Source organism: Orbicella faveolata, unplaced genomic scaffold (genome assembly GCF_042242905.1).
Source record: "Orbicella faveolata isolate gen_17 unplaced genomic scaffold, um_ofav_v1 contig_13, whole genome shotgun sequence".
Lineage (NCBI taxonomy): Eukaryota > Metazoa > Cnidaria > Anthozoa > Scleractinia > Merulinidae > Orbicella > Orbicella faveolata.
In genome coordinates, this window is record NW_028301540.1 from 29,491,843 (window position 1) to 29,511,453 (window position 19,611).

Sequence of the window (19,611 nt, forward strand, 5' to 3'; positions counted from 1 at the left end):
CTGGTGTCCTTCGTGGATCTTATCCAGTATCTCAAGACACATGGAAGAAGGGATCACGATCCTGGATGCTTTGAGCAGAATGTTCTGCACCACAGACAGTTCACCCCTGCTTGACCAATAAGGTTTCATTGCATCGTTTAATGAATACTTGTCAGGCCATCCCTCACAGCAGTACACTTTGATCTGCCTGCAGACAGGATCCTCCTCCTGTGCTTCCATGATCTGCTGTAATCGTGCGTCTGAGGCAGGCAGTGATGAGATCACGCTTCCAATGTGTGCATGCATTTCGTCATCGTCAATTGTTGACTTCACTGTCTGGCTTCGGGGTTGGAGTCTTGAAAGCGCATCAGCTATGTACATCTTCTTCCCAGGAACATGCTTGATCTCCTTGAAGTGGAATCTCATCAGTCGCATTCTAAATCTTTGAATTCTTGGTGGAAGTTGATCTAGTGTGTGAGTACTCAGGAGTGGCACCAGGGGTTTATGGTGTGTTTCCACAGAGGTTGATTTTCCCACAATGTACTCCCAGGATCGTTCACTTGCCCATGTGAGCGCTAGGGCTTCTTTTTCGATTTGTGCATATCTGGTTGCAGTGGGCGTCATTGCTCGCGATATGAATGAGACTGGTCGCCAGGAGTTGTCAGGTTGGAGTTGAAGAATTACCCCACCTAGGCCAAAGGATGAAGCATCAGCTGCCACTTTGGTTTCCTTGTTTGGATTGTACAGAGCCAGTACTGGAGCTCGTGTGAGGTCAGATTTGATCTGCTCAAATGCTTTCTGTTGGTCACTTCCCCATGTCCATTGGTTCCCTTTGCTGACTCATATTCTTCTGGAATTTCTCAGAACCAGAACTGATTCCGAAGGGCAACACATTGAAACAGAAACGGTCCCATGGAGTGATGAATGTTGTCAGTGGTCTTGATTCCCACGCTAGCTTTATCTGCCAGAATCTTGAGTTGGCGTCAAGTTTAGAGAACACTTTGGAACCTGCCAATCTTCCGAGAGTTGTGTCTACTGCTGGAAGTGGATGGTTCTCCCTCTTGACGTACTCATTCAGCTTGCTCAGGTCGACGCAGACCCTGACCTTGCCATTGCTCTTCGGGGTCACCACCATGGGAGCGCACCAATCAGTGGGTTGGTCAACTCTGGATATGACTCCTTTCTCCAACATCCTGTCTAACTCTTCTTTTGTTTTCTGATACCAGGGGAAGGTTACTTTCTTTGGAACTGACACTTGGAAAGGTTTAGCATCCTCTTTGAGTGTGATACGGTAACTGTCCTTCATGACACCTAGTCCTTCGAACAACTTGGGGTACTTGTCTGCTACTTTACTCTTGTAGTCATCACTGCTCAGGCTGTCAAGTCTGCTTATCAGCTTTAGAAGTTCAGCTGGCTTTCTTCCTAGCAAAGGTCGCTCCAAATCTTCTATTACATACACTTGCTCCTTAGCAATCCTATCTTGCACTTGCAACTCTGCTATGAAAGTTCCTAGACAGCTCAGTTTCTGTTTACATGGACCCATGAGTAGCCTGGTGGTCCTGCTAAGTGATGGAACTGGTTGCAAACTGTGATACAGGCTAGATGGAATTACTGTTACATCCGCACCGGTATCCAATTTAAATTCTGCTTGCAGTCCATTCTATTAAACTTTAGCTTTCCATGAATCTTCTGTACTTCTTTGGGCAGCAGATAGTTCAGTGAGTTCACCTAGGAAGAACTCGCCTTCTTCTTGTCTCCCAGGAAAATTCACTTCACCCACTCCCTTGTCTGATTGAGATCTGCAGGCCTTCGCCCAATGTCCTACTTTGGAGCACTTGTTACATTTCGATTCTCTGGCTGGACATAGTCTCTTTGGGTGTAGTTGACCCATGCACCTTGAACATTGTGCTTCAGGAGTCTTCCCATTTTTAGACTTGGGTGGTTTCTTTTTCTTCTTCATATCTTCTTTAGAATCTTTTCCCTTTCCTTTGGACAAACGATCAACATGCGCTGTTGGTGGGTCAGATTTGGTTTCCTGTAGGAACGTTTGCTGCTTTTTAACTGTCTCCGACTGCCTGGTTTTTGTAATTGTTTTCTCTAAAGTCAGCTTGGAATCCAGTTGCAGTTGTTCAGAGAGCTTCTTGTCTTTTATCCGTACCACGGTTCTATCTCGGATGAGATCGTCTCTTAGAGTTCCAAATTCGCAGTATTCAGCAAGACAATACAAATCTGTTATGAAATTATCCACTGACTCACCATCTTGTTGACTTCTCAGGTTGAACTTGGCTCTTTCAAATATTACGTTTCTCTTTACCACAAAATGAGCTTCAAACTTGCCTTTCACCACGTTGTACTGCTTTGCTTCTTCAGTTGTCAGTCTGAATGACACTACGATGTCGTCAGCTTCTTTGCCCATCGAATAAATCAAAGTATTCACTTGGCTCTCGCCGTCCTTTTGGTCGAGTCCAGTCGCTTTTCGAAATCGTTCGAAACGCTTGATCCAACGGGACCATTCTTCGGGTTTGAAGTTGAACTTTTCAGGTGGTGGAACTTGGTAACTCTCCATGGGTATTTGTTGAACCATGGGCTGCTGTACAGCTGCGGCGACTTGTGGTTGTGCGGCTGGTTGTGCGGCGTGAGCGCCAGCTTCGTTCGGCTCTTCAACTACTTGAGGTTGTTCAGCTTGAATTCCGGCCTCGTGTGCACCTTGGTCTGCCATATTTCCGTTTTGTCTGTTTCTTCTTCAGTTTAAAGGCTATTGGGAGCTTCCCGCTGCCACCATGTCGAGTTGTTTGGGCTTACGATAGTCTTCAGTGAACAACACGTATTTACTTCAAGACGCCATCTTTAATAACAAACATGCATCTCTCATGTAACTAACTTGAACAATACTTCATGTAAGCTAACACAACAACACTCACATAAAATACCACTGTAAAATGTTGAAAACAGAAAAAATACTAAAAGAAGAATATAAAGAATGCGGCAAAATGGTAAGCAACACAATTGAACATTGTGAACTACTTGTATAACGATCATGGGACTCGGCAGAAATGGACCGATTGATCAAAGCCAAAAGAAGCCAAAAATTTGCAAAGACAAGGAAAGAGGTGAAGAGCAGTGGTTGCGTTTTGGTCTGCCGAATCATCATGATGATAAAAATTCAGTATTCTTAGCTGAGGATTTTGTTGACGTGATGAAACGAATGGATCCACAACAGCTTGCGAATATTCTCTTGCCAAAAGAAATGTGAACAGAGGCACTGGCTGAATGACTGAATGTTTCTAACTCTGCGCCAAAGAGTAGCTCTGGAAACTAATCTTGATATCTGGGACCAAGTAAATCTTATTCTTTTTCTTAAAAACTCCACTTGATTGGTGTTGATATTTCATAGGCTGGACGACCCACTCTTCCATTAGAAGCTGATAGTCCATACAGCTGAAGGTAGCTGGCAAAGCCTTATTCCGTTAAAACTAAAATCTTAATTTAAGATTTTCCGTCTTACCTCAGCACCAGATTAATTGCTGACATAAGTTGTCAGCTATTGTTCTGGTGCTGAGCTAAGATGAAAAATCTTAAATAGGTGCATGAATCTGCTCTTACTGCAAACATTTCCCATCTATGTAGTAACTATTGAATTTGTCACCGCAATTCAAGAGGCAGAATTCTCTCAGCATTCGCTTGGGCACCTCTGTCCAATAAATCAACTAAATAGGGAACAGAATCCACAGCAACTTCACGACGAACTACCGGATCAAGTTCTCTGCCATGTGATCAGCGTGAGGATAAAATCTTGAATAGTCATTCAAAAGACGCATAACTGCTTCTAGAAGTTCAGTCACTGGAGAGCTGCAGTAACAAACATTCAATAGCAGATAGATCAAGACAAGGCATTTTACTACTGCAGCCTTATTGATGATTTCTAGTTAAAGTAATTTTCATTGCTATCATACACAAATAGCCATTCTGACAAAAGGCACTTTTCATGCTGGCATATACAACGTAACATGTGAGACCCTCATATACGCGCATTTTAGCACGCGTATATATGGGTTCTTGTAGGACACGTATATTTGGACATTTATTTCGCATATCCCCGCGCTTGAGTTTACGCAAATATGTGGCCATTTAAAAAAGGGGAAAAACGAGATCTAAATGGTCGTATATATATACATACATACATACATACATACATACATACATACATACATACGTACATACGTACATACGTACATACGTACATACGTACATACGTACATACGTACATACGTACATACGTACATACGTACATACGTACATACGTACATACGTACATACGTACATACGTACATACGTACATACGTACATACGTACATACGTACATACGTACATACGTACATACGTACATACGTACATACGTACATACGTACATACGTACATACGTACATACGTACATACGTACATACATACATACATACATACATACATATGCGCTTAAAGTCCATACGTAGCGTATGCAAACAAGAATGTGCGGCAGAGAAACCCACGTATACCCTGTCGTAATTTTGAAACGAATGGCCAACAATACTAAACTGTATCGCAATGCAGTCCAGTACGGTAAATGTTACACGGTAAATGTTTTGTTTTCATTACATGCACTTTTAATATTTCGTTCCCATTACACGCACTTAATGGGTTCCAGTTGAATGACTGCGAGTAATTTTACATGCAATGTCACATCTACTGCGTGTAATTACACGCATTTTCTTGTATTTGCGTGTGGGGTGCGTGGACGCTGCTTGTAATGTGCGTGTAGTACACGCGCTTTACACGCATGTAATGCTGCAGTCCCTTTGACTGGTACCGTCAATCTTCTGCTTGCACATCTTCAAGCACCTGAATATCTTCCTCTAATGTTGCCGGATTGATCTTTTTTTGCTTGAAAACTTCCCAAATATTTGTCTTGCCTTTTGATGTTCCGTTTCAAGACTTCTTATTTCATTTTTCAGTTTGTCAATTTTGTCTTGTGAACCCTTTGCATTTTCAAGAGCTTCCATTTGTTGTTGTTTCTCCCTTATGGCTTCTCTTATTTCATCCATTTCTTTTTTCTTTTTTGTGAAGCCTCACATTGCTTCTCTTTGTGCTCTTTTCGTTTTTCGTATATCGTTTGTTGAACCCGCTCCGAGAGCAGTTTTTATTTTTTTCGAAAGGTTTGGATTGATCCGATCCCTTCCTGTGCTCATGTCTTTGGTCATCAGGTCATACGTTTTTTTTTTTTGCCAGCTGCAAACATTTTAACTTGGAGCTTTCCCTTTGAGCTGTATGAAACTTCAAGCTCGCTTGAGCTCGTGCCTGGAAAGAGATCTTTTGCAGCAACCCACGCTTGTTAAATCAGAGACTGCCTGCCGGTAAATGGCGTTTCCACATAAAGACTTTTCTGGCAGCCCGCTCTTGTCGTGCTGCATTGTCTGCATTGGAATTTCTTCACCAGAAGGACCTGGCGTAGAGGCAGAACCTGCAATAAAAGGCCCTTTTTTGTCGCCGCCTGATCCCCATCCATCGTCATCATCATCATTGCCGTTATTGTGGTCTTCTTTCTGATCACACCAGGGGTTTTCAAAGCTGGTGCCTTCCTCCATAGATATTTCAATTTATGTTTTTAAATTCGAAAAATAATCACCTGTCTGTAATACCATCACTTCTTCGCAGAAGAAATGTGCATGCCAGAGAACCTTCGCCCAACTCACAATGAAAAGACATTACGCGCCATGAAGACTGAGTACACAGTCAAGCGCATCACCTTTGACCGCATTGAAGCCAGCCCTGGCGAGACACTATGTTTCAGTGCTCAAGCTGAATAAGAACGAGGCTCTGATGGCTGGCTCACTGGCACTTCGCTTTGACATCGACCTCTCTGGAGGGCATGCCAACAACTTCCTTGTTCAGAATGTCACGTGGGTGCTTGTTGACAAGCTGGTAGTGAAGTTTGCAGGCAGTACCCTGCAAGACACAGTTGGTTCCGACATCTACAAAACCTTCGAAGACCCGTTCCTTTCACAGGAAAGGCGAGACAACAAGGAGCCTGAGGGAACACAGAGTGAAGACTTATGCAAGATTCGCGCTGGCGTAGGGGACAAGAAAACCTCAGGCATTGCCACTGAAAGCAAACTGAACGAAATCTACAGAACCAAGTATCGCATCAGGCTCAACCATCAGATGCTATCCGACCATGGCGTTTTCTATCCCCAAACCCTTTACAATGATCTTGTATTCAAAGTGACTCTTGCCCCAGCTTCACAAGTGGTCAGAGGATCTGACCCATCAAAGCTAAAATACAAGCTGACCAACATCCAGCTGGAGTACGAAATGATCCGCAGCAAGACACTTGCAGAAGAGGCGTAAAGCGTTTACTCCAGTGGCGAGGAGTTTGCCTGTGACCACGTGAGTCGCCATAAAGTGCACTTGTTTGTGAAAGGCACTGACACAAGGCTGAGCATCAAAGGCGACGCCCAAAGAAGGTCAATGAAAGGCATAATCCTTCTGTTCATAGAGCTGTATACCGCTGGTACAAGGGATTCAGGAAAATACATCTTCCCAGATCTGACAAAAGTAAGCGTTACCATCAACGGTTCGCCGAACATGCTGTACAGTGACAGCATTGAAAGCAAGGACATGTGGGAAGAGGCCAATTGCTTCTTTGTGAAAGAGAAAAATAAAAGGGAGCACATGAATCTGCAAAAGTTCTGCACTGAAGATAAGCTTGGGCTTCTGATTGATCTGCACTCCATAGAGGATAACAAGATGCATGGCAGCGGGACATGCCTTGTGAACTCTAAAGACGGTGTCCATCTGGAAATTGAGTAAGATGCCAAGGGCTCGGGCAACATGAACTGCCATATATTCATTATCTCTGACTCCCAGTTCAACATAATGGAAAGACAGCTGGAATCTGTGCAGTTTTAAAAGGTAAACTTTTGAACAAAACGGACGCCAGCAATATTCCCTTCAGCGTGCTCATCATGGGGTCTGCCAACTCAGGAAAAATGCAGTTCCTCGTGAACCAGTTCTGTGGCCCCTTCTGTGGCAGGTTTGATTATGTCGTGCTCATCTGCCTGATATTCGCTTGTAACAAGACCCTTGACCGCTTCGCTGAGAGAGACCCGTGATTGTTTGATATCATCTGCGAGAAGCACGAAGTGGAATTTTGGTTGAAAGTGGTGAGTATGTTTTTTGAAGGCGCCAACACCCCATAGTCCTTGATGACTGTGCGGCCTCAAAAGACGTGAGAGGGTGGACTTGTGAGCTTGTGAAGCTTGGCTTTTCTGCTCGCCACACGAACATCAGCGTGTGGGTGCTAACTCGGCAGCTCTCCAGCATCGCGGAGCCTTGCGAGAAAATGTGGCAGCGATAGTGTTGTTTTACACCCCTTCGGCCAAGACCACAAAGGCCATCATTAAAGAATACGTGGGTGGTCTTTCCCAAGATGACCTCAAGCAGCTGATTGCAAGGCTGAAGGAGCGCAAGTTTTTCCCACCCGTGTTCTCTCTTTGCTTCCCTTTCGGGATTGAATTGTTTTCAAATTGAAAGAAAAAAATGTAACATACGTTGGCCGCCGTTACGGATGAAACGAAGGCAATGGAAGAAATAATGCAGCTGCTGAAACAGAGCCGCTAAGTGCACCAGCGCCCGTACTGGTGCAACCTGACATTCCAGCTCTTCGTGAACAGCTTGCGATTCTTGTTTCCACAGGCAAATCAAAAGAAGCATTAGCGTGCAGCTGACAAATGAGCAGGTGAAGTGCTTGAGCGACAAAGATGTTGAAAAGCACCGCAAAAGGTATGAGACATACGTGGGTGCCAAGACCACTGAAATGTTGATTGAAAGCTTTCTTCCGTTAGCCACGAAAGCGGTTGGTATGATTGTGTGGGTCAAAGATGTTGACGCTCTGCAGAATGAGCTCAAAAATGGTTACAGTTGATGAGTTGATGAGTTGTCTGTCATGGCGGGCGGCCTTGCGTTGAGATGCTGATCACAACAAAACATATCGATTTTAGTCAAAAACAAAATGCTGAGCAACCGGAGCAGCAAAATCCTGAGCAATCCTCAGCAACTGCAGAATAATTCGTTAGCATTGGTAAGCAATTCCTCAATTAAATATTTTTGTTCACTAAATATAATTGCGGATTCAGAAGACACGCAAACTGCGGCAACGCAACCACAGCCTGTAGAAATGGAACCCCCAGTGCAACCTGAAGCGAGTGGACAGGTGACTTGAAAAACACCAACCACCAAACTGGCAAAAAACCCAAAGTGGGTGTCTGCGGGCAAAGCCGACGCCGAGAAAACAAGACAGGCACGCGAAGCACAGAAAAAAGCAGTGGCTGAAGCATCTGTCATTATTGCAAATAACGATGCGAAAAAAACTCCATCGGCTCAAAGTGCGAGCGAGGACACAAACACCATTCAAAACATTCTCAACACCACTCAATGGATGACATCAGTATTGTCGTTTCACTGATCGCGCTTTATTACAAACGTGAACAGATAAAGTCTGCTGTTTTCAGCAGGGCCGTGCAGCCTCGTGACGATGCCCTTGTGCAAGCACAGCAACTGCCACAGGAGGAGCCTCGTCTACGCTCTATGGATTGAAAAACATATTGAACTTCCCCTCATTTATTATACAACAATGAAACTAAAAGTTGACGTCCAACAAGTTTTTATCAGCACTGCTGGTGTTTTTAAAATAGGGCTGCTTTGGGTTAACTTCAACATAAAGGTTTTCAAGATGGTCTGCTATCTGATTTCTGCCCCGTTTACGAGGCAAGATTCCGCCCCCTTCAGTTGCCAAAATTGTGTTCCGTTTGATACTCAAGAAGAAGAAGAGGAGCTTTATGACAAAGTTGTCGACGCCATGGTGCCTCAGTAAGTTTCATTTTGAAATAATAAAAACACCTTTTATACCATGTCTGACAACAAGCTCGTGAAAACGATCATGGACGCCACCACTCTTACTGGCCTAGCCGCTGGCATCGGCTGGGTTGCGAAAAAGGCGGTGAAAGAGAACTTCACCGCTGACCCCAGCAGCAACGTCATGAACTATGCAAAGTTCACAGCTGTCATGACGAGCAGCGTCGCGCTGAAACAGTAGATGTACCTCGCAGACGAGAAGATTCTTCCAATAAATTGAAAAAAATAAGCGTATTGCTATATTAAACAATGGCTAGCATCGCGATGATGATCGGAAGCACAGTTCTTAATGCCGCTGCTTTCACCGGCAGCAACTATCTTGTAAATATTTGTCTGGCAACAGCGGAAAGGTTGCATTAGAAAAGAAAACGCGGCATGACAAAGCTCTTGAAGCTTATCAGGCTGCTATGGCCAAATATATGCGTGACCACACCAAGCCTCTTGATTGGATCGAAACCAACAAGGAAATTAAAGAACAAGTGAAGTAGAACTTCACGAACACCGATTACGCGTTCAAACTCTATAACCAGGCCCACCCAGACCAGCAAGTAAAACCTCCCAAAGAACCCCAATTCTCTGACTTTTATCAACCCAGTGAGCTGCAGAAACAAGGCAAGTTGCTTTTTGTGGGCGGCGGCGCGCTCGCTCTCAGCTATGCAGCTTTTCATTTTCTTTGAACTTTTTGCGGTGTTAGAATATAATGGACACCAAGCTCACCAAAGTCTACTACAACCCCAAGGGCTACTGGGAAGGCATCTCTGCCATCAAAAAATTAGGGGACGCTGCGAAAGTCCCTGAAGAAACAGCCAAGGAGTGGCTTATCAAACAAGCTCTCTGGCAGATTTATCTCCCCGTGCCGCGCTACATTCCTTGCCCAGAATTCGATGTATCGTCACCTAACGCGGTCCACCAAGCAGACCTTTTTCTGCCACACGACAAGCTTCCGCGTGGCCGTAAAGTTTACAAATACGTGCTGACCATTGTCGATGTCGCCAGCCGTGACAAAGAAGCTGAGCCTCTGACATCAAAAGACTCTGCTGAAGTTGCGAAAGCTTTTCAGTCGATTTACAAGCACAGCCCTTTGAAGCAGCCTCAGCTGCTTTAGGTTGACCCTGGGCGTGAGTTCATGAGGAGCGTTACCAAAGAAATGGAAAACCACAAAACAACCATTCGCTGTGTGCGCCCTGATATTCACAGAGACCAAGCTATCGTTGGACGTTTCAACCGCACGCTCGCCAAGCGCTTGTTCGGGCATCAGTGGAAATGCTCCTGCCTTCGGGCCAGCGGTCGACTGCATGGGTCAGAAGGCTTCCCAATGTAGTTGTCGCTCTGAACAAAGACGTCACTCGCCTTACTGGCAAACAACCAGCTGGTGCTGTCAAAGACAAGGCTGTTTCAACAAAACCACCCACTCCTTACTCAAGGCCTGTTGGTGTAAATGAAAAAAAAGCTCCCCTCCAACGTGAATGTTCACAATCTCTACCAGCCCAGCAAACTTGAAGGTGGGACTAAAAGGGTTGCAGTTCCAATCTGGTCTTTAAAAGTCCACAGGCTTGAAAGAGTTGTGACCAAACCAGATGAGCCTGTTTTATATTATTTACATGATGGGCCCAAGCGGGGTTTTGTACGCGAAGAGCTCTTAGTTGTACCGCCAAATACGCAGCTTCCGCCTGCTCATGTCGTATGAAAGTCGATCGGTTCGGTGTGAATCTCATCTGGCAGTACCCAGCGTGTGTCATAATAAGCGCCCAAGCCCAGCTTCTGCTGCTCATAAGTGGCCACCCGCCTGTTGACCATGCGAAGTCCTCTATTTTCAGCTCTATCAGTGCTGCCATTCAACACAGCCTTGAAATGCTGCCAGGTGATGTTATTTCTTTTTTGTTGTTGTTGTCTTGTTCATCAACATAGTAGCACTTTGGACATAGTGCAATCATCCTGCTGCCTTCACATTCAAGTTTGAACAGCCCAGGCATACACCCGCTCCACTTGCCCATGCAAGCCACTCGTTCTTTTTTGACTCGAATTCTGCACGCAGCTCTGGGCGAACAATGTCCTCAAGGCGATCAGCAGAGATGGCGATGTAGGTGCCCTCCGTGTCCATCTGAATCAGCTCGCAGTCGCGGTGATCGTAATAGCGATCCAGGAAATCGTAATGACACTTGAGCATTCTCTGCTTTGCCAGCTGATACACAGCAAATCCGATCTGAAAAGGCCGTATGATCGTGATACATGACTTGCTGCTTTCCAGCTCATATGCTTGCCCTAGCTCGTCCAGATCGCTGGAGTATGTGCTTTGCAATGCTCTGTCTACCACCTTCACATCCTTTGAGTAGATCACGTTTGTTTGCCGCTCCAACGCTTCAATGAGCTTCCCATAACCGCTATTGCCTGGCAGTTTGAAAACCTCGGTTTGCAGAGCTTTGCCCTTGTCCACATCTCCGGTGCGGCGGGCTTCTTCTTCTGATGGTCAATCGTGCGATAAATGGCTTTGATGACTGTGCCATGTTCCACGTACTAACGCAAAAGTAGGGCATACAGCAACAGCTTTTGCGCTGACATTGCCCCTACCAGCTTTTTCCCGTCACCTCTTTGTCTGCTTGTGCACTGTAAGTAATCCTTCATGTGTTGAGGGACAGATTCGTCTGGAATCTGTTTGGTGTAGAAGAACGGCGGCATTTCTTCAAACTTTTGCCACAGAGCTTTCGGTATTGCAATATCCACCTCCGCAAATCCAAACCAAGTTCCAGCTTTTGGGCGTTCCGTAAGCATTGGCGCGGCGGCTGCTGGATTTTGATAGTGTATCAGGTGTTCTTTACCGCAAGGCATTTCTCTCAACATGGTTGACAGGTAGAGAGCGTTCGCGTCGTAGCCGATAATTCGCTTCCAAACTCTTGGTTGTTTGAACCGGTGCAGCCTTATATGCGTCACATCAGCTTCGTGATACTGCATGAACACAAGACTTTGTCCACCCACAACAGCTTCTTTCAGCATTCCATAAGCCTCTTTCCAAGGACTGTAAAGTTCACCTCCTCGCTCTACCTACCCTTAGGTAGAGGCAATGCAAGCTCACTCCTGGAAGGCTAACTGCATCTTTCAAGATGTCGATACCCTTATAGCTGTAGAAAGCTCTCATCTTTTCCAAGGCTTCCAACCGTGTCGCAACGTCGCGATCATTGTAGTAGCGCAACCAGACTGCGAAGGTTTGCATTTCCTTTTCTTTGAAGATTTTTTTTTTGAACTCTTGGTATTCTGAAAGACTGAGGACCTATGCACACTTCAAACGTGAGTACCATGCTGGGTAATCTGGAAGCCCAGGATAATTTAGCTTTTCAGGACAATCTAACCACTCGTAAGAAAGCCACGATTTCTGAACAGAACAACAGTAGGCTTTGACCCACTTTTCATAGCTGGTTCCTGGGCAGAGATAGTTGATAATGTCTAGAAACCGAAAGCCGTTTGTCTTCATAAACATCGTCGTGTTCGCGTTTTTACTGACTTTGACTGAAGCCGTTGTGTCGGCTAACAGCTCTGCCAAATGCTCTTTGATCAGGTTCAGATCGTAACGCCCGCAGTTGAAACAAAGGAAAGACACTTGATCACATCATTTGCTTAGAGCATTCTTCTGCTTTCCTGGAATCATATATGTCAACCGACAAGAACTCGGCCGTTACCACTTTCCGAATGTTTTTCCCGTGCCTCTCCATTTCTTCCATAAACTTCTTGATTAGCTCTTTTTTGCTTGCGTCGCAAATATGTGTGGGCTCGCGTTCTAGCATGTCGCCGATGCTCACTGAAATAGGCACATGAGGTGCTTCGTATGTGAGCATCGCTGTCACTTCATTTCGCTGTTTCTTATCGTGCCACGATTCGAAATCGTACAAGATTGTGTGCGGATAGCTTTTCGTTTCTTTGCTTGGAGTTTTTTGTTCTTTTTTTGATCATCACACTCCCATTGCTCAATGACAGTGTAACCTGCCGCTTGGAGCACAGCGGTGCGTTTGACTGTCGCCTGATATCAATCTTCGCGTGTTTGGTTGTGGCTCACGATTTTATCGGGGTTGTAAGTGAAACATCGTGGGTACTGGTGCTAGTGGCAACCATGGTATTGAAACACAGTCCTTGTTGTTGGTTCATAGCCATCCACAGGAGCACGCACAATCCACCTCTTGCCACCATGCCCGCATGCTACGTGATGGACATGTTTTCCAAGCCGCCTGCTCTCTCTCGTAAGCCATCTAATGGCTGATGGTGATGTGTTATTCTGTGCATAGAAGGGTCTCTCGCAAGGGGTGTGTGGGATTTTGACCTGCTCGTTTGGGCAATTGATAATTGTTCTTCCTTTTGCACATGTTTTAGCTTGGCTTTGAAGATGACAAGCTTTTGTAAAATGCGCTTGACAGTTGATACATGAGTATGTTTTAGCCAGTTTAATGATGTCTTTGATGAGAAAGGCGTGTCCATCATGAATCATGATTGTCATTATGTTATTTAACTTGTCTGAAGGATTCTTTCGAAGGTGCCAAAGAATTTCACCATTTTCCTGGCACTCAGGCTCATAGACTCTGATGTCAAGCCAATCTGGTAGCTGTTTCCTCTGATTGATGTGCCTCTCAATCTTATCTAATCCATCAAGCGATGTTTTTGGGATGTTGTTTGACGTTGTTTGAGATTTACGAAAAATCTTGCTAACTCTCTCGCAGCCTGTGTGCTCTGATCAGGGCATGCCCCCTGATAAACAGCTATGCAGCACCAGAGACACAAGTTGTCGTCAAAAGTATCTAGCGAGACCATTTTCAATACACGCCCTTGTCGCGCAAGGTTGCGCAGCCAGTCTGGCAACGGCCCTGTGCCTAACATCAGTTGGTTGTCAAGCACAGCCTTTACTGCAATATTGGGGAATTTTACAGACACCCATTTAGTGTTAGGACACTGGATATTATCAAGATTCAATTGCTGATTCTCCTGCTCATTCACCCATCTTTGCGCTTCAGCAAACGCGTTTATCCAAGGTGAACCCGTTTGCTGTTTATGATAAATTATTCTACGCCCAGTTTCATTGTTTTACGAGTAAGTATGCATCACTATAACGGATATAGAAAGCTGTGTTTATATGTCGTCTAAACTTTGCCATGATAGAAGGTGTGTGATTCTCCCTCATCCTCCTATCAAAAGTCCATCTGATAAACCGTCGCCCTCTCCGCCTTTCCACGATCTCTTCCATAACGTCGCGTGCAACGTCCATCCCATCGATCTCGTTCTGAAAGTTTATTCCAGGCTGACCGATCTTAATACATTTTCTCCTGTGGAGCTCGACGTACATCTCTCCAAATCTGTATACATGGTTTTGGGCACCTGTTTTTTGTATGACAATTGTCGTTTTGCTTACCATTTTGCCGCATTCTTTACATTTTTCCTTTGGTATTTTTTCTGTTTCCACCATTTTACAGTGGTATTTTCTGTGGGTGTGAAGTGTGTGACATTGCGTAAACGTTTTGCCACAAACTTCACAAAGGTAGTCACGCAAAGAACAAATGCTTGGTGACTTTTTAAACGTCTTACCGTCAATAGAAAGATATTTCCCTTCGTAATTCATTGATTCAGCCAAATCTGTATACATGTACACTGCAAATGTTTAAATGAGAATTTTGTGCCTCGAGTTGTGCCAGTAGTAGGTAGAGGGTCGAATAGATACTGGCAAAATTCTTGTGTGCCCTCCCTTGACCCCGGCTCTCCAGCGGCAAGGCTTCCAAGGCGGTGAGACTGTCTCACAGAGCACAAGAATTTTGTCAGTATCTATTCGACTCTCTACCTACTACTCCTACACAAGTTGTATAGCAGTGTGGTCTTTTCAAATAAACTTATTTCTGTTTGCCTAGAACATTTGTACAGACAATAAATGTCTAGAAATAAGTCACAAGTTAAAGTTTTTATGGGTTGGAAGTTTTGTTTTTTAGCCAGTCAATTAACATAAAATGTAAACTAAAGTTAAGTCATGGAGACATGAAACAAGGATGTTTTCAACAATATTTTATTGTTGTGGGTACTGTAATGTCAAAGTTTATGTACATTTATATTTCCACGTTCAGTTTTGTTATTGTTTGAGATGTGTACAATGTTTTGTCGTTTTGTCTGTTTAAGAAAGTATCAGGATTTTGTTGTGTGGGACATTTGCAAATGCTGAGTTTTATAGGGGTTATGACTTCTTTTTGGCAGGTACTTCAGTTGTTAGCTAGGTTGTCTCGTAATTCAGAGCATACTTTGATCTGAAAAGATCACCGCACTATTGGGATTGTTCCTTTTTTATCATTAATAACTTTATAGTCATGATCGAGAATTCGTCAGAAATATCAATACAGAGCCTCATAAGTCGTAATTAATTAATCTATTAGCATAATCATTTGCCCCTTATTCCACTCTTAGGCCGGCACGGGACTAGCTCGACCTCCGACAGGAGACCCAGAGAAACGGAGATTAATACAACAACAACTAGCGCTTTTGCTTCATGCAGATAAATGTCAGCGTGGAGAACAGAATGCCCAGAATGGTACAGTGAAGCCTTGCAACTTACCTCATTGTAGAACTATGAAGAATGTGCTCAACCACATGACAACATGCACTGCTGGGGAAACATGTCAAGGTTTGTAGAATTGTTTGATTTAAGAACATTTAATGTTGAAAATAATTGCTCCTTAGGTGAAAATGAGAAAACATTTAGTTAACCATTAAATTGACCAAACAACATTAAAAATGAATTTCAGTATTACTCAGATCATTTGAAACCATAAAACTTTTGATTTCACTAGTTGGTATAGTTCTGGAATTTACTGTCAGTGTAGTACAATCATGTGTATGTTGCCCACTTGTTAAGGACCACATTGGAGTTATTTGTAAGTTTGACATCTCAATGATGACAGTGTTTTGTTTGTCGGCTGGAAAGCGTACAAACAACTAGAACAACAGCAACAACACCTGTGACCTCCTCATTCCTCTGCCATAAAATTGTGACAAGTCCAAGTAGTTATTATTGTTCAGCTCATTCCTCAAGTAGAACTAGTCTTCAGAATTCCCATAAAAAAGAACCTTGAAGGTAAAATATTTATTCTTTTAAGTGTTGTCATGTAGAGACATATATTTGTTCAATGTTATTGTGTTAAGAATATTGTTGTGTTTTTGTTTCAGTTGCGCATTGTTCTTCATCACGACAAATTATTTCACACTGGAAAAATTGCTGGCGACTGGATTGCACAGTCTGTCTTCCTCTTAAGCTTGCATCACATAACAGAAATAGAGGTATTGTTTAGAGTATTCTATTTAGTTTGATCAGAAAACTTTGCGGAATAATTTTTAACACACACAAATAAAAGTTTGATACAAATTTGTTTGGTTTTTCAAGAAAGTCTAATTGTATGCACAATACCCTATATTTGGTCCAAAAATGTACACAATGTAGATCACAAAACCAAGAACCCATTCGGAGCGAAAATTTGTATGAATATTAGTTTTTAGCTGCTCTTATACATCATGAATGTAAAATCTCAGGAGGATCAGTAGCTTTGTAGTTTGAATTTTAGTGACGTCTTGTGAAAGCCACCAATACCCAATAGAAAAACCCTCGACCCTTTTCATGCCTCACCGGCTCCTGACACTTCTTAAGAGAATAACACGCTTAAATTGTATTTTTATTGTAAACTACATTTATTAAGCGTTCTTCTGATACATGGTTTGTTGGGGTTTTATTGAAACTAGCGCGCGTTGGAAATTTTTTCCGAAGGACACCCGCGAAGGTGGAAGTAACCTCATCGGTCCGTCATTGTTTATATATTGCGGTAGCTCTATTATTAAAATGAATGATAAAATATAGTTCATTTGAGGTATTTTTGTTTGGCATAGTACGGGTCTAGGAGCGAAAAACCGAACAACTGATGGTTGACGTTCAGTACTGCAGAAAAGAGATTGAAGGCTAAATTATAATTACAAAACAAAGCAAATGGTTTTGTAGAAAAAATACAGGTTATAAAATACGCGATCATCATTCGTCATTGTGTATGGTTATATTTTGATCAAAGTTCTTGAAAAGTTCAACAAGCGATCTTAGCAGTTTTCAGATCGTTCACATCCATGAAAGCCATTTTCATGATTAACAACATTTCGAATAAATCAAAGCTCGAGAATTTTTTTTTCTAGCAAATGAATTGCAATGGATGACTTTGCTGTATGGAAGCGTGTTTTCCTTTTGAAAACGCAATAGCTTCCTAATCTGTCAAGTAGCCCGCGATCAACGCGTGACCTACGAGATCTCCCGGAGAAAATGGAGCAACCACATGACTAAAAAGTGGCGTTTATGGCGTTTTAGGCTGTCTTTAAACTATAGATAAATTTCACGTTTCAAACAGTCTACATTTATTAGCTAGTCATCTTTGGTCACGGTGTGTGGTTTTATTTCGATCAACATTCTGGAAAAGTTCAACAAGCGTTCAAAGCAGTTTGCGGATCGCTTTCACATTCAGAAAAGCCATTTTCACGATTTATGAATGCCTGACTGTTAGGATCGAGAAACGCCGGTCAACGTCCCATTTGACAAATCGTTCATATTTTGCCCAAAGATACCCCTAGGTGACCTAATTCTAAAAATCATATTTGGAGGTTCCAGTGAAATTTTATTTTTCAGAAATTCGCGAAAATTTGAAAGCGCGGTCAAAGTGCGGTTTTTCGTGTAATAAAATGACCGAAATAAGGTGCGAGGACGAAGCGCTGCTTAAGTCTTAAAATAAACTCAATTGACTTCAAACTTCACACAAATGTGGAACAACCACTCTAATTTATTCCTCGCTTTAAACTAATCTCAGATATGTTGATATAGTGGTTTTCCGAACCATTTTAAAAACAGCTATGAAGCGTGTGAAAAATAACGGCAAAATATAGGTCATGTTTAACAGCATAAAAATGCATCTGGTACCTCACTTTCCGATTATTTTACTTTACAGCCTTAAAATATCATTATTAAAGCTATACCATGCCAAGTTTCATGCTCGAACTCGCAGTATTTCCCTTTGTGAAAAACGAAAATCTATGTCCATGTGTTGGGCGCAAATAACACGATAATTATGCCCGAACCAGAGACAAATCAATTTCAATGGCGAAAGTAAAAGGCTATCATTAATTAGAATCCCGTCAATTCACTGCTATCAGTAGAAACATAATGTCCACTGCATAAAAACTGTTTTCAGACGTTTTCGAACCATTGCGCGTTAACTTTGTTTAATTTCGTGTCCGCCGTCATGTCTAGTTTGTCATCGCGTGTATTTCCTCAATGTCAACAACACGTGAATGGTTGTCATAACAAACGCAAGAGATTTCCTGGAACCTTAATGTTTTCGATTCACCAAAACGCTTTAAGTTCGTTAAGACACAATAATGGGTCAACTTGGAATGCTTTTTAGTATCAAGGACGTTAAAGGACTGTAAATTAATCGAGTTGAAATATCTTGAAGCAAATCAAAATCGCACCCTTATTCTAATTTGGTAAACAGCCGATCTCCGTTCAAGTTCAAGAAGTCGAGAGGTTAATCCGGCAATGTATTACCGGTACAACAACAAAATCAAACCGAGCTCATCAAAAGTGTAAGTTTAAAAGTGCAGTGGCAAGTTCCAAATAAATCTCGCCTATATAAATTGGAAACAAGATGTGAAACGGTCGGACCCGAAAAAAATATTAATACGACTAATTTAACCCGAAAATGTTACAGAAAATATACCTAAAAGCCGTCGATGCCCCTCGATACCACTCCGCATTGCCTTAAAGAGCCTCATGAATCTGTATTTATTATATCGGCGACCATGCTGCGTGGCTGATATTCGAGACTCAGTAAAAGTTGTCACACAACCGTACGAGCAGCCCAGTCACGCTTTCACTGCTCTTGGGCAAATGTGCAACATTTCGCAATTTACATAAACCGACTACAAGTTTAAAGTAGTGACAGTAGATTGAAATGCGCTTGTTAAAGCTGTCCTATCGAGGAACAATTATTTCTTGCTTTTGAATGGCTCTTAGTTGTAGCTACAGTCGGGGAGGGGGGAGAGGATATTCCCGGAAATTTCGGATATCTGTATGCCGTGGAAGATTAAGTGGTCTCCAGCTCTTAACGCCAACACTGAAACACTAGATGATTCTCGAAGTATCACAGGGGTCACTAAGCTAAATAATTTTGAGTGTAGCTCCGCTGAGTCAATTAACCGTTGGCGCGCATATTGCATTGACCGTGGACAGGTGGAAAAACAGTTAAACCGGAAAAGCCTGTTGCACATTGTAATTTAGCGTTGTCCAACACGCAGTCGGTCTGGTTGTAATGTTAATCGTATTTGAGAGAATCTCAAGTTTTCTTTCGACACATACTGGGGTGACATACTACTAGATGGGCGTGGCCGGGAGCCACGAGTCAAGTCAGTCAATTTGCCATGCTTAACCGAGAAGAGTGATAGTGAGCCACTAGTGGAAGGACTGCAGATTGTCCCTACGCTTTACCCTAATAGGCCTCTGTGTTATTCTAATGAACTGATGCTGAGCTCGCTCGAGGGGGGTGGTCAGATGAGAGACCCTGGGAACGAGGTCGAGACGATTCGGCCGTTAGTTTTTCTTCTTAAGTGTCTTCCTCCTCTACTCCCTCCCCTTCTCTACAAAAATTTAAC

The 19,611-nt window shown here is 43.1% G+C and overlaps 2 protein-coding genes across 3 annotated transcripts in view; one reads left to right on the plus strand and one right to left on the minus strand.

The window, feature by feature from the left end:
* Positions 1 to 19,611, minus strand: part of LOC110053644 (uncharacterized) — a 294,177-nt gene that overhangs the window by 184,204 nt on the left and 90,362 nt on the right. The gene's annotated exons all lie outside the window — the stretch shown is intronic.
* Positions 1 to 19,611, plus strand: part of LOC110040493 (uncharacterized) — a 77,989-nt gene that overhangs the window by 6,538 nt on the left and 51,840 nt on the right. Inside the window, exons 2-3 of one of the 2 annotated variants that reach the window (XM_089285970.1) lie at positions 15,346 to 15,562; positions 16,105 to 16,215. The exons of the other annotated variant lie outside the window; for it this stretch is intronic. Coding sequence (XP_089142096.1) covers positions 15,346 to 15,562; positions 16,105 to 16,215 — 328 coding nt within the window. The remainder of the gene's footprint in view (positions 1 to 15,345; positions 15,563 to 16,104; positions 16,216 to 19,611) is intronic. 2 annotated transcript variants of the gene reach the window in all.